Here is a 25,676-nt window from a genome sequence, read left to right as displayed (position 1 = left end):
GACGTTCAGGATTGGCGGACTCTCCGCGAGGAAGACGACGGAAGCGCCGGGAAGCGAATCGTGGCCGAACTGGAAGAACTGCTCAGCAAGACCAGGGCGACGGTCGCCAACGCCTTGACCGCCGGGGGAAAACTTCTGCTCACGGTTTTACTGGGACTCACAGGTAACCGGCGAGACAGCGACTCGCACTTCTACTTGATACTACAGTTCTAAAGATGACCCAGTTTGGCGAGGATCCCTCCGTTCTCTCGCCCCTACTTTTACCAGAATTCCACGTTGTGCTAAAAAAAAAACCTATTCCAGTGAATGAGACCTTGAATACAAACGTTAGATTTCCAATTCTGAATTGGCCATTTGACATTGAAGTCGTGGCTCAGGACTGATCACACCGTCTCTCTTCTCCCTGTCCAAACGGCGGCGCCAGGCGTGGTGCTGCCCTCCCTCTCCTCCCTCCCCTACCTGCTTTCCTTTCAGGCGGTGTGCACCTGGTGGTCTTGGAGCGGCGGGTTTCCGCCCCTGCTCTTCAAGTGTTTGTCGCTGATGTCGCTGATTTATTCCGCCGCCCACTTTCTGTTGGTCTACGCCTACCAGCTGCCGTCGCTGCAGGAGGCGTGGCTTCCCGATCATCCCTCGGCCAGGTAAGGCGGGCGATCCAGGAGAACGCGGTCACGGGACTAAAACTAATAGAAGGACGGATCGACGGCGCAGCGTGTTCGGCCTGGTGCCTCTGGTGTCGGTGGACTGCGCCGCCCCCTGGAGGATGCGAGTCAACCCCGAGCTCAGCTGGTTTCACTTCGTCAGCCCTCTGACGCTCCTGACGCTCTACCACGTCGTCGCCGGACTGCGACGGAACCGGGTGAGACGCATCGCTAGCGAGCCGCACCGGATCGTTTTAGGTTGCGGCACTAGTTGTTACATTTCACACATGAGTTTGTTGTAGCCAATCATTTGAATAGTACCTAAATTATGATAGATTTTTTCCATATCTGACAGGAAATCAGGGAACAAACAGACCCAAGAATGCAGATCTCAGAGCAGGTTTTATTGACTAAAGAGGGAAAAGCCTAGGCTTTCGGCGAGGCCCAGAGAGACGTTCAAGCGGCGGGGTGAGCAAGGCAAAGACCTTGCAAGCCAGGATACGTTCCGGGTCCGATTCTTGTCACCGTTTGTTGGAATGCAGGCAAGAGGGCAGAGGCACGGACGAGGAACAGGCTAGAGGCCAAAATCTGCAAGGTCAAAAGGTGTATCGTGATCCGGGAAGGCAGGGTAACTGGTGAGGGAATCTGACCTTTTAGCCAGATTGCCGGAATCACGCCAGCCAAACCGCCAGACCCGCGCTGGCGCAGCTCCAAAGACCCTGGCCGGCAAAATCCCCACAACCTTGCCAAAAGGCCAAACTCCGCGCGTTCACCTTAGTTCACCTTGTACTGACTCCATTTTGAAAGCTGGAAGAAGGCTTCGAAACGCAAGTTGACCATTTATTCAGGTCGAAAGTGATCAAACAGCAAGGCAAACTGCGACAGACCCCGGCGGGGATTCAGGGTCACCATATGACAAGTCAACAAAAGGTTCCCGAGAAAAAATGACAACGATTAGTTAAACATTCAGTCTTTATGAAAGCTGTGGGCAGGAAGAAGGGTGTGTTTGGGCATTGTTAAGGATTATCTTCTATTGCAGTTTGGGCTGTTTAATTCGTGCGTCACAGTTGCTGAGTCACTGTTACTGAGGCAAACGGAGTGGGAGATTTTGCCCGCCTCAGCGTCAAAGGGGCGCTCGGAGCCTTATCAGTCGTGCTATCAGTTGGATTTCGGGCCGGTGTTCCTTATAGGACGGGACGTCCCGCCATTTGTTCTGGACTGTCCTGAAGAACTGATTGGGGGATTTTTTTGTGTTGCAGACGTGGTCTTGCCTATCACCTGGTTGTCAGTGTCAATCTTGCTCAGATTGCGTTGGGCTTCCGTGATCAGAAGGCGTCATGTATTGCTTATGCCTTATGTCAGATATATTCTGCGTATTTTCCTTAAACTATGATATAAATGCTATTTATTTTATATGGAGTAGGTTAGTGTAACCTGTGTGTCAGCGCCATTCCGCGTTCCGCTCCCACCTCTGACCAGGCCGGGATGCGAACCCACGCGCCACGACACTTCCACTCGGCAGGCAAGGACGGTAACCACTGCGCCAATAAAGCTCGAGCCAACGCCGCAGCCTCCACAATGGACCTGCGTTTACCCATTACACTAGAGTAATACAAACAGTCAAACAGGAAATACGAGGAAAGATACTATTCCCTGATTGATTATATTAAGTGTTTTAGAGTAATAAGCAGTGTTGTTAATAACGGCGTTACAATATAACGGCGTTACTAACGGCGTTATTTTTTTCAGTAGTGGGTAATCTAATTAATTACTTTTCTCATCTTGGCAACGCCGTTACCGTTACTGAGGACGGAAAGGCATGCGTTACTATGCGTTACTATATTGGTCGAAAAGTCTGAGGGAGACGGACTCACCTAGACGACAGAGCAGAGCAGGAGTGGGGAGGAAGCTAGAAAGTTGTGACGCCGAGCAAACGCGATGCTAGGTAGCTCCAATAATACATGTTGTAGCCGATAGCCTACAAACTACGCCCGCATGTTATGGTAGATATGGTAGACATGGTAGATAACACATGTACTGTGATATAGATATAGATATAACCAGTGTTGTTAATAACGGCGTTACAATATAACAGCGTTACTAACGGCGTTATTTTTTTCAGTAATGAGTAATCTAATTAATTACTTTTCTCATCTTGGCAACGCCGTTACCGTTACTGAGGCGGGAAAGGCGTGCGTTACTATGCGTTACTAAGTTGGTTGAATAAAAAAAAAAGTCTGAGAGAAACGGACTCACGGGGACGAGAGCAGAGCAGAGCAGGAGTGGGGAAGACGCCGTTCCAACCGCGATGCTAGGTGGCTCCAATAATACCTGACTGCAGCCATAGCCGACAAACTACGCCCACATGACACGGTAGATATCATATTATAGAACTAGATGCAAATGACAGACACTGCTGCACTGCCAACATGTTTTAAGGACTACATGCGTTTGTAAACAGCCGCCATCTTAAAGCAGTAGACCTCTCAGGAAGGCCCTGATGTAGAGATCCTTCCTAGCGAACCTAAGTAATTTTTTAAAATCTAAAATGCTCCTAAATCGGCAAAATCTTAACTTAAATCTATCTTTAAATGATGAAACAGTTTTAAAACTTACACATGTTTAAAGTAGACAGAAGGCAACTAATGCAATAACGGGAGAAATTTTAACAACTTTAACGATTGAGTCACAACTTTAAATGACTTCCACACATAGCAAAGGTTACTAGCTAGTTATCGCAATACCCTTGTGTCTAGTTAAGTGGAGGGTAAAGAATTGGGCTAGGGCCAATTGTCCCCCAAACACTTTAAGCTTCACATTGTGTGACCTGTGTGTTTTTTTTTTGTTTTTTTTTGAGAAAAAAAAATATCACTAGTTACTTTGCCAAGTAACTAATTACTCTTACATTCAGGTAACTGAGTTACTAACGCAATTACTTTTTGGGAGAAGTAATTTGTTACTGTAATTAATTACTTTTTTAAAGTAAAATTAACAACACTGCATGGCACTAAATGCGTTAGTAGACAGCCGCCATCTTAAAGCAGTAGACTTTTTAGGACGGCTCTGTTGTAGAGAACCTTCCTAGCGAACCTAAGTAACTTTTTATCTAAAATACTTCTAAATCGGCAAAATCTTGACTTGAATCTATCTTTAAATGATGAAACAGTTTTAAAACTTTCATATGTCGAAAGTCGAGAGAAGGGAAGAAATGCAATAATGGGAGCAATTTTAACAACTTTTAACAGTTGATCCAGGGTAAAGGGTAAATTAGGGTAAAGAATTGGGCTCGGGCCAATTGTACCAAAAACCTTCACAAAAAACTTCACATAGTGTGGCCAATGTTTTTTTTTTTTTTTTTGAGGGGAAAAAAAAAAAAAGTAATTATCACCAATTACTTTGCCAAGTAACTAATTACTCTTACATTCAGGTAATTGAGTTACTAACGCAATTACTTTTTGGGAGAAGTAATTTGTAACTATAATTAATTACTTTTTTTCAGTAAGATTAACAACACTGGATATAACTAGATGCAAAATGACAGACATGGCACTAAATGCGTTAGTAGACAGCGCCATCTTAAAGCAGTACTTTTTAGGACGGCTCTGTTGTAGAGAACCTTCCTAGCGAACCCAAGTAACTTTTTATCTAAAATACTTCTAAATCGGCAAAATCTTGACTTGAATCTATCTTTAAATGATGAAACAGTTTTAAAACTTTCATATGTCGAAAGTAGAGAGAAGGGAACTAATGCAATAATGGGAGCAATTTTAACAACTTTTAACAGTTGATTCAGGGTAAAGGGTAAATTAGGGTAAAGAATTGGGCTCGGGCCGATTTTACCAAATACCTTCACAAAAAACTTGACATAATGTGGCCAATGTTTTTTTTTTTTTTTTTTTGGGAGGAAAAAAAAAGAAGTAATTATCACCAATTACTTTGCCAAGTAACTAATTACTCTTACATTCAGGTAATTGAGTTACTAACGCAATTACTTTTTGAGAGAAGTAATTTGTAACTATAATTAATTACTTTTTTTCAGTAAGATTAACAACACTGGTAATAAGAACAGTCGAACGGTAAATACGAGAAAAGTTACTATTCCCTTCACTGGAAAACTCTCATACGTTGCTGTGAGGGTTAACAAACTCGCAATGAAGCAGAGGCCTGTGGGTATAGATGTAGGGAGGCTATGATATTGTTCGGGTGGGTGGAATGAGTGACTGGAAGGAAAAACATACAGGCCTGCTGTGGGGCTCTAACAGTTGATTTTATTTGAATAACGTTATTGTCATCATCATCATCATCGGTATCATTTACAATTACAAAATGTGATATGATTTGCCCGAAGGAACCGAAGAAGAAGACAAAGGCGGACGGGAAGAAGCATATGCTTATCAGTTTCCCGTCCCCCATACAACTAAAGACAGGGTTAGGGTTTCAGACATTCAGACATGGTACATACATCAGATGGCCACAAAACTGTACAATAAACAATCTGGGTTTAGTAACTCAGCGTCCAGTCAAGCAGCTCGATCCATTTCAGGGCGTACAAGGTTATGGCTTTGTCATGTCCCTGACATTTTTGCATCTGTTTGCTGTGGGAACATGTTGTTGTGGCTATGTGTGTGGCATTATGTGTTATCACAGCTGGTGTGAGTAGCGACTCAAAATGCTTTTCTTATAAGTCTCTTAGAAGGATCCATTGCTAAGGTGTACATGGTGGCAACAATTGGCGCACACAAAGATCACTGTAACAATTTCATCAGACATGACATCTCCACAGCGAAAAACATGCTTATTATTCGTTTTATACAGTCTCATCTTTTCCATATACTCAGTAAACTAGACATTTGAATCAGGAGCTCGGTAGACACAGCAGATAATTATGTTTTTACGTGTCATGTTATAGGCGTGCAAATTAAAGTCAGAGCCTTTGTTATCTTTAGTAGATAATCCTTAATGTGTTCAAGATTCTTGTAGAGACTCCTGCCTGCTATCACATAGCACTAGCTGCTGTTGGTTGAGGAGCATTAAATGACAGTGAACGTTTTTCTTCTTCTTCAGATGTTGGACGTCGGTGACCCGGCGGCCCACGACCGCGACGTTACGGCCGACGACGGCTCGGTCGGCGAGGGTGTCAGAAGTGACGCGACGGCAGAGAGACGGCGAGAACTCTGGAGAAAAGCGCACGACGAGCGTGACTACGTAGGCCTAGGCTTCGGACGTATACTTGTTATTTTTTGTTCCGATTCGGACCTTGCGTTTGTTGTATTTTCAGCCTCTGGATTCCTCTGACCTCGACAGTCCCTCTGAGTCTTTAGCCCCGCCCACTCAGAGCACACCCTTGGAGTTGGACACGCCTCAATACTCGTTCAGTCAGTCAGGTGAGCGAAACCGATGGTGGTGATAACGTCAAAACGGATTGGACGTCTAGCGCCGGCCACTGACTAACTAGCGGATGCTTTGACATCGATCCAATCATCTTTCTAAAATGTTAATTAAGCTAGTTATGACTCATTTCATGTCAATGCAGTGGCTTAGATGGACAGGTCTTTTCATGTCTGTGCCCTGAATTGAAATAAGTTTATCATATGTAGCCGTCCAATCCATTTGAAGCGGGAGGCCAGCCCGCCAGCTTCAAACTATTGCCGTCAACGGCAGCCAATGAGTCGATACTGTTCGTTATCAACTGAAGGGTATTTTAGTAAACGACTTGCTTTTAGAGCACACAGTGAGGTCTACTGGTCTACTGTCCAAAGATGGCTGACAGTTAGGTTACGTTAGCTCTAGCCTGGCGCCCTCCTATGCCACGTCGGCTCATTTGCCACCAGCCTTCCCATTTAGTTCCGCTCCTTTCGACGTCTATAGACGTCAACGGCAGGGTAAGAGTGAATATGACGCATTGAAATAGCGCATCCTACAATATCAGACACGCTGGAGACGTGCGCGTTTGACGGCGACGCGGGCGGTTGGGGCGAGGACCCGGAAGCGGCGGAGGGAGCCTCGGGCGCGGCTCGGGCGGCGTCGGGCTTCCTCCTGAAACAGAGTTACATCGCCGCCCTGGTGGCCATGATGGCCTGGTCCATCACCTACGTGTCGTGGCTGACCTGCGTGCTGCTGCTGTGGTCGTGCGCCCTGTGGATGACGCGCCAGCGGCGCCGTTACACGCTGGCATCGGCGCCGTGGCTGGTGGCCTACGGCAACCTTCTGCTGCTCCTGCAGTACGTCTTCAGCTTCGCCGCCGTCCGACAAGTGCCGGGACTCTTTCCCAAAAAGGAAGACCCCTGCAGGGAGCTGGCCTCCAAGGTACGCCGGGCGCCCGTTCTCCCGGCGCCGTTCCTGAGAATGTGCCTTTTTTTTTTTGCAGCTGCTGTGTCTGCTGACCTTCTGGATGCTGCTGCGTCAGGCTCGCACGGAGAAGAGAGAGGGACAGAACGACTCCCGGCTGTCCGCCGTGGCCGTCGGCGGCCGAGGTGAGCGATCGGCGACGTCCGCCGCGGCTTTTGTTTGTCCTGACGGCCGCCCTCCCTCTTCAGACGAGGAGAAGATGGAGGAGATTTCCTACGAGAAGGTTCTCCTGATGAAAGGAGGGGTTCAGATGGACGCTCTGGTGGCCGTGGTGACCAGGATGTTTGTCAAATACTGGATCTACGTCTGCGGGACCATGTTCTTCTTTGTCAGTTTCGAGGGCAAAATGGTGCTGTACAAGGTCATCTACATGGTGATGTTCTTGTGCTGCGTGGCCCTCTACCAGGTCAGGAATATTGGGCCGGCCGGCCGGCCGGTTTCAGACCAGAGCGCTGACCTCTGACCGGCGTGTCCGCAGTTGAACTACGAGAAGTGGCGGGCCTTGTTGCGAGGCTTCTGGGTGGCCGTGGTGGTTTACTCCATGCTGGTCCTCTTTCTGATCTACACTTTTCAGTTCCCCTCATCCCTCCACACTTGGACCTACTACACTGGACTTAGCACTCACAGGTCGGTGCGCTCCACCGTCAAACACGGCTTCCCTAACGTCGCCGCTCACAAGTTCTGCCGTCCGTCCAGGTTGGAGGATTTAGGTTTGGAAAAGTTCTCTGTTCCAGTCCTCTTTACAAGGATCTTCATCCCCACAGCTTTCCTCCTGGTGCGGATCAACGACTCTTAAATGTCTATAATAAAGGTCTACCGGTAGACGGGCTTTTTTTCTAGATCGGCCATCTGCCACAACAGGGTAACTGTTATGGTCGCTGTTTAGATGATGATCTTTGTTAATTGTGTTTTTGCTCCACCTAGTGGCCACAAAAGGTAGCAGACGAAAATCTTCCTTTTAATACTGTATTTACATTTATTTATTTGTCTTTCTTAATCAACGCGCTTTAGAAAAAAATAAAAAGTTTAAAAAATGGACTATTTTTCATTTTAGATCGGCCTCGGCATTTGAAAATCCCAACCTAAATACTAATGCTAGCTCTGGTTTTAATTCCACAGGTGTGTATCGTTCACCTGCACTACTTCCACGAGCCTTTCCTCCAGCTGACAGACCTCAAAACTGTGGTGGACACGCACAACAGCACCATCACCAGGTAACGTCTCGTCACGCGTCGTCTGGAGACGCGTCATCACGCGTCTTTTGCGTTTCCTCGGCCGATCTCCAGGTTGGTCCACGCCGAGGGCAGCCTCGCCGACGTGTCGGCGGAAGGAGCTTCTCGGCTCTTTGAGGACAAACGGGAAGGAGACTTGACGTCGGAAAAAGAGCGGCAGGCAAAGTGGAGACCGGAAGAAGAAGAAGAAGAAGAGGAGGAGGATGAAAAGGAGTTCCCGTGCACTTTTGAGGAAGAAAGTCTTTCGGAAAACACCGCGGCATTGGTGTCCTGGAGATTGGTGGTGGACCGTCTCTCCGTCTTGTTCCTGCGACTGCTCCTGTCTCTGCAGCGCCTCCAGCGTCTTCTGTGGTGGCTGCTGGAACTGCACATTGTGAAAATCGTCTCTTCTTACATGATCTGGATCTCCGTCAAGGAGGTCCGCCCCGAGCGTCGCCTCGGCCGTTCCGTTCCGGTCCGGTCCGGTCCGGTCCGGTCCGGCCCGCCCTCCGTCCGTCCGTCCGTCTCACCCCTCAGTCTTTCTTTTTCCAGGTGTGTGTGTTCAACCTGCTGTTTGTGGCGTGCGTGGCGGTGGCGCTACCTTGTCGAGCCTGGCGCCCCCTGCTGGCGGGAGTCTGCACCGTCTGGACCTGCGTGGTGGCCATTTGTAAGATGTTGTACCAGCTCAACATTGTCCAGCCCCGCACGTTCAATTGCACAACGGTAGCGTCCGTCTCCTCCGAGTTCGGATTAGTGCGAGAGCGGTTCGGAGAGTCGCGTATCTGTGTTTAGCCAGGTAACTCCACTAGCGACCTGTCTACCTCGAGACTGTACGCCGCTCCCGTCGACCCCGCCCAGTGGGTGGGCCTTTTCAAATACGAGGGCAAACTCCTGGACTACTTGAGGGTGAGGAGGGCTAAAGTCGCCCCAGCCTTTTGATCCTTCCTTAGGCGTGACGTGAAATTTGTCTCGGCAGCCCAACCTGATGCTGCTAGCGCTGTTAGCTTTCGAGGTGACCGTTTCCAGACATCAGCAACTCTACCGTCTCCGCTCCGACAAAGTCCCGCCGCCGAGCAGAACTCTGTTCCACGACGTCGACAGGCGCGACCTGGACCGAAACGTGACGAGCTGCGCCAAATACTTCCTCAACTACTTCTTTTACAAGTTCGGACTGGAGGTGAGACGCCGGCGACCCGCGCCGGTAAACCGTCTGGCTCCACGGGCTTTCCGTCTGCGCGTCAGACCTGCTTCCTGTTGGCGGTCAACGTGATCGGTCAGCGGATGGATCTGTTCGCCGTGGGCCACGCCTTCGGGCTCATCGGCGTGCTGTCCAGGCGCAGCAGGGAGCGAATGGGCCAGGTGTGGCCAAAGTACTGCTACTTCCTGTCGAGCCTCTTGTGCTTCCAGTATCTGCTGTGCATCGGATTCCCGCCCGCCGCCTGCAAAGGTGAAAACCGAACCGGCAGAAATACGCTGGGTGGGGTTTTTCGTTCCCTCGGTATTTCGCCCATTAACCCTTTCGTGCACCAATTTTGATTGCTTTATGTATTTGAGCCCCGACAAGGCACTCTTTGCTCGCCATTGACGGCGCTAGACGTCCAATCCACTTGGACCGGGAGGGGCGAATGAACGCTCGTTTGCCCGATGAAGACAAAGTTTTCCATGTTTTTTGCATTTTTTTTCACAACTTGCTATTTTTTGGTGTTTCAGTTTTGCTTTGTTTTGGACCACTGAGTAACTTGCTTTGACACTGCTTGGGAAATAAGCTAGTACGGACTTAATGCATGGACTTGGATTTTGATATGAGTTTATCATTAGAAGACGTCCAATCCGTTTGAAGCGTTAGGGTTTGTAGATGAACCTGTGAAGGCGTTTTGAGTCTGCTACGTATCTCATCTCAGATTATCCGTGGCGGCCGCCGACGTCAAACGTGGACTCCAACGTGGTGAAGTGGCTTTTCCTGCCGGATCACCTGACTCCGCCGAACCCTCTCTTCCTCTTGTGTAAGTCCGTCCGGGCGTTCCTCTCCGAGGCCGACCCGCGCCGACGTTTGCGCGCTCGCCACAGACGACTTCCTGCTGGTGCTGGGCGCCTCGCTGCAGCTTCAAGTCTTCCGGGACGAGCGCGACGCGGTTTTCCGGGCGTCGGCGGGGGACAACGACGAGCCGGACGGCGAAGACGCCGACGATCCCGTCGGGAGGCTCCGTCTCTGCGCCGTCCCCGACTTCATGCTGTGCAGGCGAGCGACGCTCCCTTCCCGTCTCTTCCCGTCCCTCCCCAGATGTTTGACCTTCGGGACCTTCTGCGCAGGTCTTACCTGGATATGATGAAGATCATCATTTTTAGCTACATGTTCTGGTTCGTGCTCACTATCATCTTCATCACCGGAACCACCAGGTGAGGCCATCGAAGCGCGATTAGCGACAGCTCCTTCATTTCCTGTTGATTTCGGGTCACTGTTGGTTTTGGGCCATATTCGGCTCACTTTCTCATTAACTCGTCGACGGCGCTAGACGTCCAATCTATTTTTCTGTGGGTGATAAAAAAGGTGGATGTTAGGTCCAAAATTTGGTGAAAGATGTTGATTTTTTGGAGGGGGCGATAAAAATGTTAGTTTTTTTTTTTTCCCAAAATGTGAATTCTTGGTCGTAAAGGTTAAAATCAGGTCCGATTTTTGGTTCATAAAGATTTGGGAGATTTTTTTCCCTTACGTATGTTGGATTTTTGCTAAAGATTTTTTGGGTGGGTCAGTTGTTTCTTTAGTCAAAAATGCTGAATTGCCTCTCCCAGTCAAAATGGATTGAACATTTATCGCCGTCATTTACAGCCAATGAGTTGATTCTTCAAAAGAAATAAATACGTTGGCTTTTACAGCCGACTGCGACCCTCTGAAAAGAACCCGATCGGGGACGTCCCTAAATAACAGTCAAAAAGTGCTTCCGCTTTAGTTTTTGTCGGCGCTACCTCTTGCAGGATCAGTATTTTCTGTATGGGCTACCTGGTGGCGTGCTTCTATTTCCTGTTGGTGGGCGGAGACCTCCTGCTTAAACCCGTCGGTTCCATCCTGGTTTATTGGGACTGCCTGATTGGCTACAACGTCTTCGTCATCACCATGAAGAACGTCCTGTCCGTAAGTTCGTCTCCGTTGTCTCAAAGTAGTCCCGGAAATGGAGACGAACGCTTTTCAACCTCCGCAGATCTTGGCCTGCGGTTTTATCAAGTCGTTGGTTGTCAACCACTGCTGGCTGGTTCAGCTCTTCAGCCTGGCCTGCACCATTCGCGGATACGCCAAGCGTAAGAACGCCGTCCGTCCGTACGTACGTGGCGCCGGCCGCCTCGTTTCACTCGCGTGCGTGCGTGCGTGCGTGTGGTGACGGCAGCGGAGCAGCAGAGCAGTAAACAATGCGAACTGCCCAGCGACGAGGCGGGAATCATCTGGGACGGCGTTTGCTTCTGCTTCCTCTTGCTGCAACGGAGGGTCTTCAGGAGTCATTACTTCCTCTACGTGGTTTTAGACCTGCAAAATACACAACTGCTGGCCTCAAGGTAAGAACCCTTGAGACACATTTATTCTGACACTCGGCCGCGTGGAATCGGCTGATGCCGATGCCGGCCCGATAGCACGTTCTTTGAAAAAAATGTCTTTTGAAAAAAAATCTTTTCATGCAAAATGACTGCATACTCACTCGGATGTGAAGTCATCGCTACCACGGTTCGGTCAGACACGGCGTAACTCGTCGACGTGCAATCCGTTTGAAGCGGAAAGCCCGTCAGCGAACGTTTTTCGTTATTCGGCGCCACGGAGAAAACAGTGGCGTCTGTTTTGTAGGGGGGCGGAACTTTTCGAGGCATCCACCGTCAAAGCGGTGAGGGCGAGACTGGAGGTGGAGAAGATGTCCATGGACCTGCTGAAGAAACAGTTAAGACTCCTTGAGCGCGCCTCTCCAAAATGGGACACTTCAACTGTCTGTTTACCGGTGTTTCAGGATGGAGAGGATTAAATGTCGTCAGCAGAAGTTCCGCAGAGGAAAAGAGAAAATGCTCAGTTTGAGCCAAAAGAGCGACGGTGCGCACGTGTCGGTAGCCTAACCAACGACGCCGGCGCCTCAACTTTATTCCTTCCTTCCTTCAGCTCCGGAAAAGTCGAAAGGGAAAACGCAAGGGGATTGGTGGAGACCGTGGGTCAACCACGCCTCCAGTTAGTCACGTCACGCTCCGATCCGCGGCGCCCCCTGCCGTTTTTGTTGAAACTAAAGCGCTGTGTCCGCCGCAGTGGTAAGGAGCGGCGACTACTTCCTGTTTGAGAGCGACAGCCAGGAAGACGAGGAAGAGAAAAAGGATGAGGAAAAAGAGGAGGAAGACCAGGGTCCCGACAAGTCTGCTTTTCAGGTGCTCTACCACCTCCCGCTCATCTTTGCGTCCTGCTTCGATGGAAATGGCAAACAATCTCCTCTTCCTTGCCAGTTTGTGTACCACGCCTGGATAACAGACTCCAGGACCGCCTTGCGAGCTCGCCACAGCCAGAAGAAAGGGAAGAAGCCCAGGCTGAAGACGAGGACCTCGTCGTGCGATCGAAGCGGAGGAGAGGAGAAGTCAAGTACTTTTCCTCGAGCAGAGGAAATAAAAGTACTGGAACAAAAGAATGACTCTTCTTTCCTTTCCAGCGTGCGGCGCCACCGAGGATTCTGAGGACGATGCGGAAGGGAACAAGGAGGACGGACCGGGTAGCGGGAGCTCCACGTCGTTTTCGTTAATATCTCAAATTCATTTTCGGAAATGCAAAGTCCTGTTTTTCTACCAGACACGGTCTTGCATCGGGCCGCCAACATCCTTCGCTTCTGCTGGGTTCTGTTATCGGCCCTGCTGGACTCCTTGACCTCTTGGCTCTGCGGTTTGTGTCGCGAACACGTAGACATCTCCACCGTCCTGCGCATCGAGCGCTGCATGCTTACCCAGCAGGCCAAGCAGGTACGGTACGGTTTGAAGACCGCCGACGGGGACCGGTCCGAATCATCCGCTCGAGTCTCCCGCTGGTGTTCTCAGGGTCAGGTGCCGTCCAGAGAAGCCATCCACGTGTACTACCAGGAACAGATGATGAGGAGTTCCGCTGAATTAGGAACTGACCTTGACATTCCCGAGGGAGAGGGCCAGACGGCGGATCCGGAAGAAGAGCAGACCTCGGAAGCGGGATGTGGACCCTCGCTCGCTTCGAGAGACGGAATCGAAGCCCAGACCTTCGCGGTTCTCCCGAGAGAGGACTGCTCAGAATGTCTCGCGGCCGCCAGAAGCCGCCGCCGCCGCCCCCGCCGCCGAGCAAAACTGAGTAGGATGAAGAGAGTGGCGTCGTCTTCGTCTTCAAGCGAAGACGACCACAGGTGGGTCCCATCATGTTGACGGGCTTCTAACGGCCAGGACGTAAATACAAACATAGCCTCACCCACTTCCAGGGCCGCCTGCCCCAGCTCTCAAACGTCCCCCCCTTCCTACAGCCGCGCTCTGGGTTTGGACCTCCAAGACCCGGAAAGTGTACAGGACAGTTCCAAAGAGGCAACGCGCAGGACGGCGACAGGACAAAGAAGGGAGCCGTTACTCTCTGCTCGCGCCTCCGCTTCCTGTCTGTTGGCGTCACGTCCTCAGGAGCTGACGGCGAGTGAGCTGCTGAAGAACAGGTGGGGATCCGCCTTCACCTGCCCGACTTAAGGGCGCTTCATATTTGGATTCTCTTTTGAGCAGGACTTTCCAAAATGCAGAGCTAGAGGCATCAGATGGTTTCTATCGCGACCAACCTCAGCTGCTCCAGCTATGCTACGCCTTCTACAACATTCTGGCTGCCAGGTAACATCCACGAGTTCTCTCCACAAACAAGAACCACTAGGGACCTTTCCAACTCCTTACTGACTGTCCCAGGTCAGAGACGGTGTGCTACCTGGTCATCGTCTTGAACCACATGGTATCTGCCAGCTGTCTAACCTTGGTACTTCCCGTTCTGGTGTTTCTGTGGGCAACTCTCTCTGTTCCGCGACCCAGCAAGACTTTCTGGATGACGGCCATCATCTACACTGAGGTTCACACCGTACCTCGTGCTGTTGTGTCGATCTTTTGATCTTTTTGGCAGTCAACTTCCAGTGCAAACTTTTATCATCTTCTTCACCTTTTCAACTGATAAAGAAGTGCTATCCGTCTCCATCCTCAGGTCACCATTGTGATCAAGTACTTTTTCCAGTTTGGGTTCTTTCCCTTCAACCAGAAACTAGAGGTGGACCGCTCAAAGCCCTTCCACCCACCCAACATCCTGGGGGTGGAGAAGAAGGAAGGCTACGTGCTTTACGACCTGCTGCAACTGCTTGCTCTCTTCTACCACCGAGCCATACTCAAGGTTTGCTAACGCACTCGCTGACCCTTCCGAACGCTGACTCTGAGATTTGTTTTTCTCTTGGACCCAAATCAGTGCCACGGACTTTGGGACCAGACCGTCTCCGCCGACCCTAAAAGTAACCTCGAGGACCAAGCAGAATTTAGCCACGCTTCCACGCCCGTCGACACAATGCCCTGGCGTGGTGTCGGGCAGACCCGATTAAGCCCCGCCCAGCTATACTCGCCCGCAGGTGAAGTGGAAGGCGTCTCCGAGGAAGCCGACTGAGCCAGGCGATCCAAATCAGATGTCCGGAAAATATGCGGACTAAACATTGAACGCTGTCGTTTTTAGGCAGCCCGAGATCCATAGACCAGCTCAGCAAGTTGGAGCTGCTCCTGGAGAAACTGATGGAACTCTCCATTCGTTGCAAGCAGTACTGCGTTAGCAGGTAGGCCAAAGCTCAGCGGTAACCGCCATTGCCTTTACGCCTCCGACGACCAAACTCTTCCAGGTGCGAGTCTCTTTACGCTCCGGTCAGTCAGTTCTTCCAAGCTCTGGTCCAACCGGAATACAGTGCCGTCACAGACGTTTACGTCCTCATGTTCCTGGCGGACACCGTCGACTTTGTTATCATCGTCTTCGGCTTCTGGGCCTTCGGGGTACGATTTTGCGTCTCGCCTCGGCAGCGCAAACCCGATGACCCGATCTTGATTTATTTATTTTTTTGTTCTAACTTCTCAGAAACACTCAGCAGCCGCTGACATCACTTCCTCCCTGTCAGAGGATCAAGTTCCCGAAGCGTTCTTGGTCATGGTTCTGATCCAGTTCGGTAGGTGTGAGCGTTAATCGGCCTTTGTCTGTTTGTCTCACTGTCCGCCAACGTCCACAGGTACCATGGTGATAGACCGAGCTCTGTATTTAAGAAAGACCGTGCTGGGAAAGTTGGTCTTTCAAGTGATTCTGGTATTGGGAATCCACTTCTGGATGTTTTTCATCCTTCCGACTGTCACTGAAAGGTAAAGAATTGTCTCCAACGATTCCCCTTTTCCAGCGACAAAACCGCTCTTACACAGAAACTGTTTGTTGCTCTGACTGTCACCAGACGCTTCAACCACAACTTGGTGGCTCAGCTGTGGTATTTCGTCAAATGCATTTACTTCGGCTTATCGGCGTATCAGATTCGCTCAGGTTATCCGACCCGGGTTCTTGGGAACTTCCTGACCAAGAGCTACAACTACCTCAACCTCTTCCTTTTCCAGGGGTAACCGATCACCGCGGTCCCTAACTTAGGTGCCTAGTTGTTCTTCGCCAGTTCACCATTTCCCACCCGTAGTTTCCGTCTAGTTCCTTTCCTGACCGAGCTGCGGGCGGTGATGGACTGGGTTTGGACCGACACCACCTTGTCTCTGTCCTCCTGGATCTGCGTGGAGGATGTTTACGCCCACTGCTTTGTCTTAAAGTGCTGGAGAGAGTCTGAGAAGGTCCGGACTGTTCAAAAACTAAACCGTGAGCCTGCGGGGCCCTAATGTCTGTTTTCCCGCGGTCTTCAGCGATACCCTCAGCCTCGTGGGCAGAAGAAGAAACGAGTGGTGAAGTACGGTATGGGAGGCTTGATCGTTCTGCTGCTGATCTGCATCGTCTGGTTTCCTCTGCTCTTCATGTCCCTTATCAAGTCTGTCGCCGGGGTCGTCAACCAACCGCTGGACGTTTCTCTGACTGTCACTTTAGGAGGCTTTCAGGTAAGCGCGCGCTTGGCCTTAAACAGCCAGACCGATGATGTTGATGAATTGACGCGCTGGTCCTCGTCAGCCTATCTTCACTATGAGCGCGCAGCAAAATCAGCTGAAAGACTTGACGGAGGAGGACTTTAGAGCCTTCGTTAGTTCCTACAGTTACACCCCAGTAAAGCCTCCTCTGAACGCACGTTCTCATTGTTTTGAACAAGACCGTCTGAATTGTCCCCCCCCCCCCCCCCCCCCCAAGAGCGCTTTGCAGTTTCTGGAAGCGTACACCCACGAGGATGTGACGGTGGCTGAGCTACAAGGTAGCAGCAACTCTCTGTGGACCATCAGTCCACCGAGCAGACGATACCTGAGCCAGGTGCTCAACCTGGACCACTTTCCCCTGACCTTGTCCTGGACTGTTCAGAGGTCGCATTTACTTCCTTCATAAACAACAAACACCCCTCCGAGGAGTGAAATGAACTCCCTCGTCTTCTGTCTAAAACCAGGAACTTAAGTCTCGGGGCGAAAGCAGAGCTGGCCTCAGGTAAACACGTGACCTACCTGAATGATCAGACTCGACTGGAGCTGATCCAGCTGCTGAATGGTACCAGAACACTTCCCGTGTGAGTGATAGAGCGTTTGTCATCGTAGCTAGGCGCGCTAAGGTTTTTGCATGAGCTAACCGGACATTTGTGTGTTCTAGCGTGATTGACGGAGTGTTGCCGTCGTTCTTACGAGCGCCCAGCGATTCCAACGCCAAACCCATTGAGCAGCTCTACCCAGGTTTGTAGTCCGGAGGAGGAATCTGTATTTTCCAAAAAATAACGTGTTCCCCTTGCCCCAAATGACTGTATTATCCGGAACACAAATCCAACTAGTCCCCATTCCTGAGTATAAGTCGCGGGCAAGCCAAAGTATGGAAAAAAAATAGTCCGTAAAATACAGTAGTCCCTTTTCATCAGCGGCACACATTTGTACTTCTAAAGATGAACCTGCGCTCTGTTTTGTTTCCCGTCAAATCAGACGGCTGCTACAAGGACATTTTGTTGTCCCTCGAGCGAACGGCCAACGAGAGCCGGGAGATTCAGGAATGGTGGATTGTCGACCAACCGGCCTCCGGCCTCGTCCGTTTGGGAGGCGCCGCTTCATCGGACAACGGGAGAGAGGCGGGGCTTCAGCTCTTTGTCTTCAGCGACAAAGTCAGTCCGCCCAGTCTGGGCTTCCTGGCCGGATACGGGTACGCTACAATCATTCGTACGGTAACGGGACACCGAGGCACCGGCGGCGGATTCAGACTCTGGGAGTTGTCTTGCAGGATTATGGGATTGTACGCTTCGGTGGTGTTGGTCATCGGAAAGTTTGTACGGGAATTTTTCAGCGGAATCAGTCACTCCATCATGTTCGAGGAGCTGCCCTGCGTCGACCGCATCCTCAAACTTTGCACAGACATCTTCCTGGTAGCGCCGAATTTTTTGTCGCCGCATTTCTCGAAAGACCGGCAAGTCATACCGTCTGTGTTTCTTAGGTGCGAGAGACGGGGGAATTGGAGCTGGAAGAGGAGCTTTACGCCAAACTCATCTTCTTGTACCGATCGCCAGAGACTTTGATCAAGTGGACCAGGCGCTGACGGACGGAACGCGACCTCACCGGGATTCCGTTTCAATCTTACGAGAGCGGCAGGTGACGGAGAGTCTCCGGATGACCTCGCGCTCTTCTTCGGAGGTCCCTCCCTCCCTCCCTCCCAAATATGTTCATGTCGTAAAGCTGCGGAACTGGAAACAAAATGAATACTTCTGGAAAATGTCGGACATTTTTTCACTGACTGTTCAAGCACTGAATTGGGAAAAGTATCATGAAATGTTAATAAACTTTCAGAACTGGAATTCTGATTTGTGAGGAGTGAAGTCACAGCGGCATGTAGCACTTCTGCAAAATGATAAGACTTGCCACATTTCTCAAAACACAACTTTATTAGTAGTGAACGCATTTGCGATTAGCTCAACATGTCATCAACTCTTGTCACGAGTTCATTTTCTTCTCCTTTGACCCGCCGGTCAGCCCTGACGTCGTTGCCCACCGATCGGACCCGTTCGTTCCTCGTCGCTCCGGCAGAATTGATTCCCGTTGGTAGCCATTCGTCCAATGTAAAGCGGCGGGTTCCGGCGGCTGCAGTAGCAGCAGTCCCCTGAACCAATTTTAGCCGGGAAATTGTATTCCCATTGTGTCATTGTGTGTGCGCGTGGCTACCTGAGCTACGGCAAAGTGGTGTGCTAACCAGAAGGGAAATGCGGATTGAACGGACGTGGTTCTCTGTCTTTGGTAGCTTTCCCTGAGTGGACTCTTTTCAACACAAAAATAGAAATATAGAGCGACAAAGGCTTTGCAAAATAAACACTTTTCTCTCTAGCATATTACACAATGCAAAAATATAAATATCAGCTCTGACCGACGGACAAATGAAAATCAAGCAGCTGAGGGGAAGGTGCTCGCGTCTTTCTAAGCGTGTTATCTCTAAAGGGAATGTTGACATTTGGACGGTTTGTCCTCTCATAGCACGGTTAGGGTTAGGGTTAGGGTTAGGGTTAGCTAACCTAACCTTACTTTTAGTGGTCCCTAACTTTTGACCAATCACGAACGGTAAAGCCGACTTCCCTTACTCCTTTACTAAACCTAACCAAAACCCCCCAAACCATTAACCCTTACTCTAAACATTGGCGCTAACCTTAACCAGAATTCTTAGACCTTGCCACTATTTAACCTAAAAAGTTGTTAAACCCCTACCCTTAGCCAGCTTCTAAACTTAACCCATTCCTCCACGAGGGGAATTCAGCACAGAACTATTATTATTATTATTTCTCACGACCTTGAAAAGAAATAGATGTTATTGGTCGACAGTTAGGGACCACTAAAAGTCAGCTTTCCCCAACATTTGGTTTTGTTTACAAAATACAACAGTTCAATTGCCCCATTTCCTACACCCAAAACAATTGGACTTGTGTTTGCCAAAACCTGAGGAAAATTTTCAACAGATTAGGGAGGAGCTTCGCTAACGAGCGTCCACGTCCTCACCTGATTGCTTCTGATTTGCGTCACCCGAATCAGCTTTTCGGTTCTCGTCTTCACGAGACGGTCCGTTTCCTTGGTTTTTGTCTCCGTCGCCTAATGTCTCCTCGTCTTCATCGGTTCCTCGGTTCTCGTCAGCGACTCGTTTGCGATGGACGTCTGATGAAGGACGGTTATTGTCGTCTCGTGTTTGGCTTGTGTTCAGGTCACGTGACGGCGTCTCCATCTCATTCGAACGGTTCATGTCAATCTCAGGTTTTGAATCAATGTCCTTGTGATATAATTGCTTCTCGTCCTCCGGTGGTTGTTTCTTGATCAGGTCAGGCTTTTTTTCGTTGTCTGATTGGTTCCTGTCAATTTCCCGTTTTTGATCATCATCTGACCGCTTCCTGTTCAGTAACTGGTTCCCGTCTCGGTTTTTGTCAGTCTCATCTTCACGATGGTGGCGATCTGACCGGTTCTTGTTAATATCACAATTTCGATCCAGGTCTTCCTGACCTGCTCGGCTCTCGGTCAAATCCCCCACTAGCTTCTCGTCTTCATAAGACGACCGGCTCTCGTCTTCGTCCCGCGTGGAGTTCTCGGGCGACGGGTTTCGGTCGGCGCCGCGCGACGGATTCTCTTGGTCTTGGTCGCATTCCTCGTGTTTAAACATCAAGATGGAATTGTAAATCTTGAGGGCGGGACCCAGTTTGATGGACATGATACTGACGATGTCTCGCTGAGTGAGGAGAAGGAAGGCCTTCCCGTCAATTTGCTGGACAGAGACAGAAGACGACAGGGTGACGGCAATGTCGTAACGGAGCCGATCCCCCGACGGCCGGTCTCCTAACCTCGTCGTCGAATTGTTTGGCCGAGTCCTCGCAACCGGGAAGCGACTCCACGAAGGCGCACACCTGAAAAAGTCGGTTCCCTTTGACCTTCGGTCGCAAAATGAAGGGACGGGGAAAAAAAAGGTCACCATACCTGCCGCACGCTCCAGCGGCGGACGGCGCCGGCGCGGACCCTGGTGACCCCCGGCAGAAGTTTACGGTGTTGCTCCCAGCAGAGCGACGGGTCGCGGGCGGTCGGGGCCGACGACAGGAAGACCGACTGATGGAGGAACTCTGGGGCCGGGAGGCGCGCGACCGTCACGTCCACATCGACGGGATGTGACGACGGAATACCCTACCTGGACCGCGGGCCGGAATATTAAGTTCCGCCTCTTCCTGTTTGACCTGCGGGAACTTGGACTTCCTGGGAAGCGGGTATCAAGCGTGTTGGTTATGTCCGAATTGTAATTGCAAAAGAAACATCTCTAACCTGTCTGACGTTCTTCTTCTTTTGGCCAAAGGGGAATCGCCGGACTCTGCGGTCACCTCGCCGCTCTCCCTGCTGCAAGCGCGCCATTATCACACGGCCGTTTGGCTTTTTCAAATAAACGAGGCCAAATCCGAGTTACCCTTCCGAACGGTCGCCGGCTTGATGAGCGACGGCTCCGCCGAGCCGATCGGGAAGCAGCGGCTCCTTGCGCATATTCATCTCCGAGTACGGACATCCGAAGGCGCTGGGACGCAAAGGCGGACGCTTTTGCGGGTAGCTGACAAACGGCGATGGCGGCGTCTACCTGTGGTGTCCGTTGTATTTGGCTCCTTTGATGTGCCCCACTCCGCGGCAGCCCAACGTGGGACACGCGCCCTGAGAGTGCGAGGGGGACGCCGACCAGTCCGGAGGCGCCTCCAGCGGGTGACCGGTGCGCTGACACCAACCCGCCGGATGGAGGTCGGCCAGGTCGGCGTCGCACCACGCGTCGAAATGATGAGACCAGCCGTCGTAGTGCACCTGCGCCGCGTTTGGTCAGCTACGGACGGACAGGTAGGACGAGGCCAGGCGTCCGTACCTTGACTCTGTGCTCTTCGATCGCCGTTATGGTGGCCACTCGAATCAGCACGGGGTTCCTCTTATCCACCGCTTCCAGTCTTTGGTCGATCCGAAAACCGTGCGGAGCTCTCTGATGGGACACGCGAGTCGTCGTCACGTTTAGCTAACGGCGGTGACCGTAATTTTCGAATTTAGGTCGCCGTTTTTTTCCCCCCAAGTTTGGCCGGTGGTGCGACTGATATTCTGGAACTTTGAAAAATACGCTTTCTTTTTACTTTCTTTGTAGTGCGTTTTTTGGCCGCTCCGTCAAAAAATAGGCTACTTGTCGTTGTTTCCTTACCGTGGTAAAAGCCGCTCTCGGGGCAGCTTTGAAACCCGAATCTCGCAGGTATTCCTCCCAGGTAAAGTTCTCGGGATCGGGGTGACCTGAAGGTCGATCCGCGAATATAGATTTGACTCCCAACTTTCGGGCGGCGGCGGCGTACCGTGCGGCGCGGTCAAAGGTCGTCCGTGTTCCTCGCACCACCCGACGGGACGGATCAAAGGACTGGCGCTATCGCACCTGGGATGACAAAAATACACGACAAAGTCGTTCCGGCGCTCGGCGCGGCCCGACCGCGGGCTCACCAGTAGTCGTACGAGTTGTCCCAGTTGTCAAAATGGACCAGAACGCGATCGTCCGCCACGTCGGCCACCGACGCCACGCACACCAGGCTCGGATTTTTTTGGTCCACCGCCTCCAACTTCATGCCCACCTGAAAGTCGCACGACTTGACGACATAAAGACACAAAGGTAAGCGGGCGCGCAGACGCGCGACACGGACAAACGGACGTCGGCTTACTGACCGCCGCGCGACAGGGGAAAATCTCGGGAGGTGCGGCCTGAGCTCCGGTGGACCGCAGGTACGACGACCAATCGAAATCGCTCTCACTGTAACCTAGAGACAGTTTGCCAAACGGGCGGTCGGGAAGGCGCTCGTAGCAGAGGGGGCGGCGCTACGGGCTTCACCTTTGGGTGGGTGGAGCCTGCGTTCGACGCGGCGACACCAGCCCGCCGGTCGGATGTCGGCCGAGTCGAAGTTGACCCAGAAGTCGTAGCACTCCGGGTAGCCGTCGAAATGGACGCGCAGACGACAGCCGATCACCTGCCGCGTTTGTCCGAGAAACCGTTGAGTTTAAACACCGTTGACGGCGAGAGACGTCCAATCGTGTCGCTATTAATATAACTACAACTCTTTATCCTTCTTAACGTTCTCTGAAATTCCGAAAATCTTATTTGTTACACTCAAATATTCTAGCCATTTGACCAAAAGCTCAACTTTTTCACCAAATGCCATTTCATTATTAGGGTCCGAGCACTAAGTGTGCGAGAGCCCTATTGTAATGCAAGGGATTCCTATTTTTATGTTCTCGGCAAATAAAAATGGCCAATTTGGAGGCCTGAACATGCTCGAAAACTCGCCAACATTTGCACATACGTGCAGCTTAGCTTAAATTTCAATTATTTTACAACGTTGCAAAAAAAAACAAAAAAAATGGCTCAGTGGCGCCCCTTTGAATTTTTAAAAAAGGCTTTTCCATTTATGTTTTTTCAACGTATAGCGATTAATTTTGGGCAGTGGATACATTGTGCAAAACGGCTCCAAGAAGTCTCCTGCACCAATATTCCAAACCCAACCGGAAATCGGGTATTTTGGATTGAATGTGAATTTTTTATCGGTAAACAGGGTGCACATTTGAGACCTTGGTGCCTAGAGTGTTAGTTGGATCCTCCTCAAAATGGGTGAGAATGCTGATGAGACATATGAGCTCTTGTGGGGGGGCGTGGCTCAGTGGTAGAGTAGTTGTCCCCCAACCCAGAGGTTGTAGGTTCGATTATCCGCCCTGATGAAGTGTCCTTGAGCAAGATACTGAACCCCACATTGCTCCTGGTGCTGCGTCACCAGTAGGTGGGTGACGAGATAGTGTAAAGCGCTTTGAGGGCCTTGAAAGGTGGAAAAGCGCTATACAAGTGTAACACCATTCAAGTTAGCAAAATGGTGAGTTTTCATTCAAGGGCCTGAACTGGGCAGGGTGCCAAAGTTTTTTTTGGCAAAACACAAAATGACTAATAACTCTAATTTAACATGTACTTGATGTATCCCAGCCTGAACTCGACTGCATTGAAATATTACCCATTAGGCCTGGCGCCCCCTGCTGGGAACATAAAATGGCCTTCCTTTTTTACGAGACCGGCTCCTCCTGGAAGGGTAAAAAAATATATTGACCTCCAACCTGTTTCAGGGGTGCCTGATGAAAAATATTGAGATTTGTTTGAAGCAGAGGGGTCCAAATAGGAAAGTGAAAATGACCATCCCAGTTTTGTCTCGTCACAAATTTTGAACAGTCATAACTTGGCAGACATACCACATATCTGAGCCAAACATCCCGTGCTTCGTAAGAGTTGTACCCCGAAGGGTCCTGTACGGCTTATTGGCATCAACGCTACAGCGCCAAGTAGTGGTGACAGAAAGTCACTCATTTTACTTATACATGTCCAGTTATTTTCAGGTTCGTCATTGTAGTTTCAAGACCTTTTGTAATACTACATTTTAAGGCTCATGTCCACGTGTCTCTGTCTGTTGCCACGCCGACGCTTTGTTTGTCATTAAAAGAAGTATATTTTTTTCAGGGACTTAGGCAGCTTATAGAGCTACGGAATTTGGCACACTAGGTCGAATTGGCTCAATTAGAAGATTCCCTTTATGTTTTGAGTAAGGGGGTAGCTGCACAGCTCAGGAGCACCTCCTTTTTGTAGTACTCTCTTCAATAGGTTTTTTTTCTCCTAGGTGAGTGAATGTATTTCTAGTCCCCCCCTAAAAAGAGGCAATTTTCGAGCATGTTAGGTTCACATGAGATGATTAGCGGGGGACGATCTGCCACCACCTCGATCCGCGTACTGTCCGAGTTCGCGTGACGTCCGAGTTGCGCCAAACTGCGAGGGCCCGTTCAGTCCTGCTTGCAGGCCTAGTTGTTATTTTTTTAAGCAAAATCTAACGTTTTTTATGTCTGAGAATTCAACATGATGACAACAAAATAAACATTTCAGACCAAAAATCAAAAATATTTTCACCATTTTTGAGTGAAAATACAACACTGGACCGAAACACGCAACCCCACCGACCTGAAACGGATTAGACGTCTATCGCCGTCAAAGGTTTTGCGCTTTGTTACCTCGGCAACAGTCATGACGCAAAACATGGAAGGATGCAGCGGGTCGATTCCTTCCAGCTTCATTCCGACTTTGAAGGCACTCTTTTTGGTGGGAAATCCCTGAAACTGCGCACCAGGGAAGCAGGCGTGCAGGCCATGACGCACACATGCAGCTGTCACCCAAGTGCCTTCATTTTTTTTTTTCTTTTGTTACCTGCGTAAAGATCTCCAGGGGAGCCGCTTGGGCGTTCTGCTGCTTCAGATAGTGTTGCCATGACCACAAACGTCTCCTCCCACTCACTAAAAAAACCAGACCATAAGGCTGTTTTTTTTTTTTTTTAAAGAGAACATAAATATTCTCTCCATTTTTGGGGGTGATAAGAAAAAACAGTCCCCCCATTTGAAGCTTCAAATAGATGCGCGTGCATGTGTCAAATACCTGGAGAGCTGCTAGTTTTGTTCTTCATCTTTTTGGGGTGCATGCATATATCTCGATCACGTCAAGTCTTCCAGTGGAAAAGGGGGGAAAAAGCAGAGTTGAAAAAATGAGCATGCATAAATCAGAAGAAAAAGCAGACGATTCCACTGAAATCTCCCTTTAACGGACGAATTCATCAGAAACGATCACCTTACTTAATGGCGCTACACGTCCAATCCATTCGGACGGATGGGACGTCTAGCGCCGTCATTAGTACTGAAAGCAACAACTTCAAGTGGAGATGGATGCATGGACGGGTGACAAACTCTTTTCGAATAATAAAACGCCACGTGACTGGACGTCTATCGTCAATGACAGTGAAAGAGTTACAAAAACAAAATAATAATAATAATAAAAGAGTTTTTTGGTTTTATTTGTATTGAGAATAGTGTCGAGTATTTTGATAGCGAGTTGAAAATCGGAATATGATAACAAGAGTGTATGGCGCATAAACACAATTTCAAATTGTTGAAAAGGTTAGGACTGTAAGTAAGTCATCCTAAAAATGCAAGTTGAACTTTATTGCGAAGGTCTGGCCCCGGCCGGCATCATCATCATCATCAGGGCTAGCTAACTTGTCCGTGTCGACGCCACTAAAGTGCCTGCCGCTGTTATGTCGGAGGAGCTTCCGCAGCAACCGCCCGCGCGCGCGCGGTCAACCGGGCGGCAGAGAGCCGCCGGAGGATACCGCGGACCCCGCCGATCGCGATTTAAACGGGGGACCTACCGTGGCCCGAGATCCGCCACCGACTCGTCACACGCAAACAACACGGAAACGCCGCGCGAGCTGCCGACTGCGCATGCTCG

At 50.2% G+C, this 25,676-nt stretch overlaps 2 protein-coding genes across 5 annotated transcripts in view; one reads left to right on the top strand and one right to left on the bottom strand.

Moving 5' to 3' along the window:
• The window catches only part of LOC130908689 (piezo-type mechanosensitive ion channel component 2-like), a 22,594-nt gene extending 4,377 nt beyond the window's left edge, over positions 1-18,217 (top strand). Inside the window, 46 exon segments of the mRNA XM_057824390.1 lie at positions 10-163; positions 425-638; positions 709-856; positions 5,703-5,843; positions 5,917-6,022; positions 6,568-6,944; positions 7,006-7,613; positions 7,683-7,761; positions 8,106-8,200; positions 8,273-8,636; positions 8,750-8,920; positions 8,990-9,103; positions 9,174-9,374; positions 9,440-9,644; positions 10,099-10,200; positions 10,265-10,436; positions 10,508-10,594; positions 11,171-11,327; positions 11,395-11,491; positions 11,578-11,743; positions 12,027-12,116; positions 12,184-12,395; positions 12,471-12,586; positions 12,662-12,794; positions 12,862-12,921; positions 12,999-13,165; positions 13,241-13,572; positions 13,645-13,866; positions 13,931-14,032; positions 14,105-14,261; positions 14,391-14,573; positions 14,646-14,802; positions 14,904-15,000; positions 15,064-15,211; positions 15,294-15,381; positions 15,442-15,568; positions 15,655-15,813; positions 15,886-16,033; positions 16,103-16,291; positions 16,362-16,454; positions 16,536-16,702; positions 16,783-16,899; positions 16,980-17,059; positions 17,300-17,513; positions 17,592-17,733; positions 17,802-18,217. Of these exon segments, the coding sequence (XP_057680373.1) occupies positions 10-163; positions 425-638; positions 709-856; positions 5,703-5,843; positions 5,917-6,022; positions 6,568-6,944; positions 7,006-7,613; positions 7,683-7,761; positions 8,106-8,200; positions 8,273-8,636; positions 8,750-8,920; positions 8,990-9,103; positions 9,174-9,374; positions 9,440-9,644; positions 10,099-10,200; positions 10,265-10,436; positions 10,508-10,594; positions 11,171-11,327; positions 11,395-11,491; positions 11,578-11,743; positions 12,027-12,116; positions 12,184-12,395; positions 12,471-12,586; positions 12,662-12,794; positions 12,862-12,921; positions 12,999-13,165; positions 13,241-13,572; positions 13,645-13,866; positions 13,931-14,032; positions 14,105-14,261; positions 14,391-14,573; positions 14,646-14,802; positions 14,904-15,000; positions 15,064-15,211; positions 15,294-15,381; positions 15,442-15,568; positions 15,655-15,813; positions 15,886-16,033; positions 16,103-16,291; positions 16,362-16,454; positions 16,536-16,702; positions 16,783-16,899; positions 16,980-17,059; positions 17,300-17,513; positions 17,592-17,733; positions 17,802-17,903 (7,560 nt within the window). The 3' untranslated portion in view covers positions 17,904-18,217.
• Positions 18,028-25,676, bottom strand: LOC130908690 (lethal(3)malignant brain tumor-like protein 4). Of its 4 annotated transcripts, XM_057824391.1 has the most exons (18): positions 25,597-25,676; positions 24,831-24,897; positions 24,606-24,691; positions 24,413-24,517; positions 22,209-22,344; positions 22,046-22,137; positions 21,827-21,969; positions 21,685-21,761; positions 21,540-21,625; positions 21,219-21,329; positions 20,946-21,160; positions 20,781-20,885; positions 20,642-20,713; positions 20,511-20,575; positions 20,306-20,445; positions 20,173-20,235; positions 19,346-20,096; positions 18,028-19,285 (listed from the first exon to the last, which is right to left on the bottom strand). In XM_057824391.1, the coding sequence occupies exons 2-18, from the start codon at positions 24,871-24,873 to the stop codon at positions 19,233-19,235; spliced, it is 2,343 nt and encodes a 780-aa protein (XP_057680374.1). In that variant the 5' UTR covers positions 24,874-24,897; positions 25,597-25,676; the 3' UTR covers positions 18,028-19,232. The 4 variants fall into 4 exon arrangements, with proteins under 4 accessions (XP_057680374.1, XP_057680377.1, XP_057680375.1 ...); XM_057824394.1 differs by lacking the exon at positions 24,413-24,517; XM_057824392.1 differs by lacking the exon at positions 25,597-25,676 and having other exon boundaries at positions 24,831-25,579.

Source organism: Corythoichthys intestinalis, chromosome 20, assembly GCF_030265065.1.
Source record: "Corythoichthys intestinalis isolate RoL2023-P3 chromosome 20, ASM3026506v1, whole genome shotgun sequence".
Classification (NCBI taxonomy): Eukaryota; Metazoa; Chordata; class Actinopteri; order Syngnathiformes; family Syngnathidae; genus Corythoichthys; species Corythoichthys intestinalis.
This window is presented reverse-complemented; position numbering and strand designations above follow the sequence as displayed.

Coding starts and splice junctions, on each gene's coding strand:
- LOC130908690 (XM_057824391.1), bottom strand. CDS start 24,873: ATGCACCCCAAAAAGATGAAGAACAAAACTAGCAGCTCTCCAG. Junction 21,762..21,826: donor GACAACTCGTACGACTACTG/GTGAGCCCGCGG, acceptor TTGTCATCCCAG/GTGCGATAGCGCCAGTCCTT. Junction 19,286..19,345: donor CGCAAATCAGAAGCAATCAG/GTGAGGACGTGG, acceptor AATTTTCCTCAG/GTTTTGGCAAACACAAGTCC.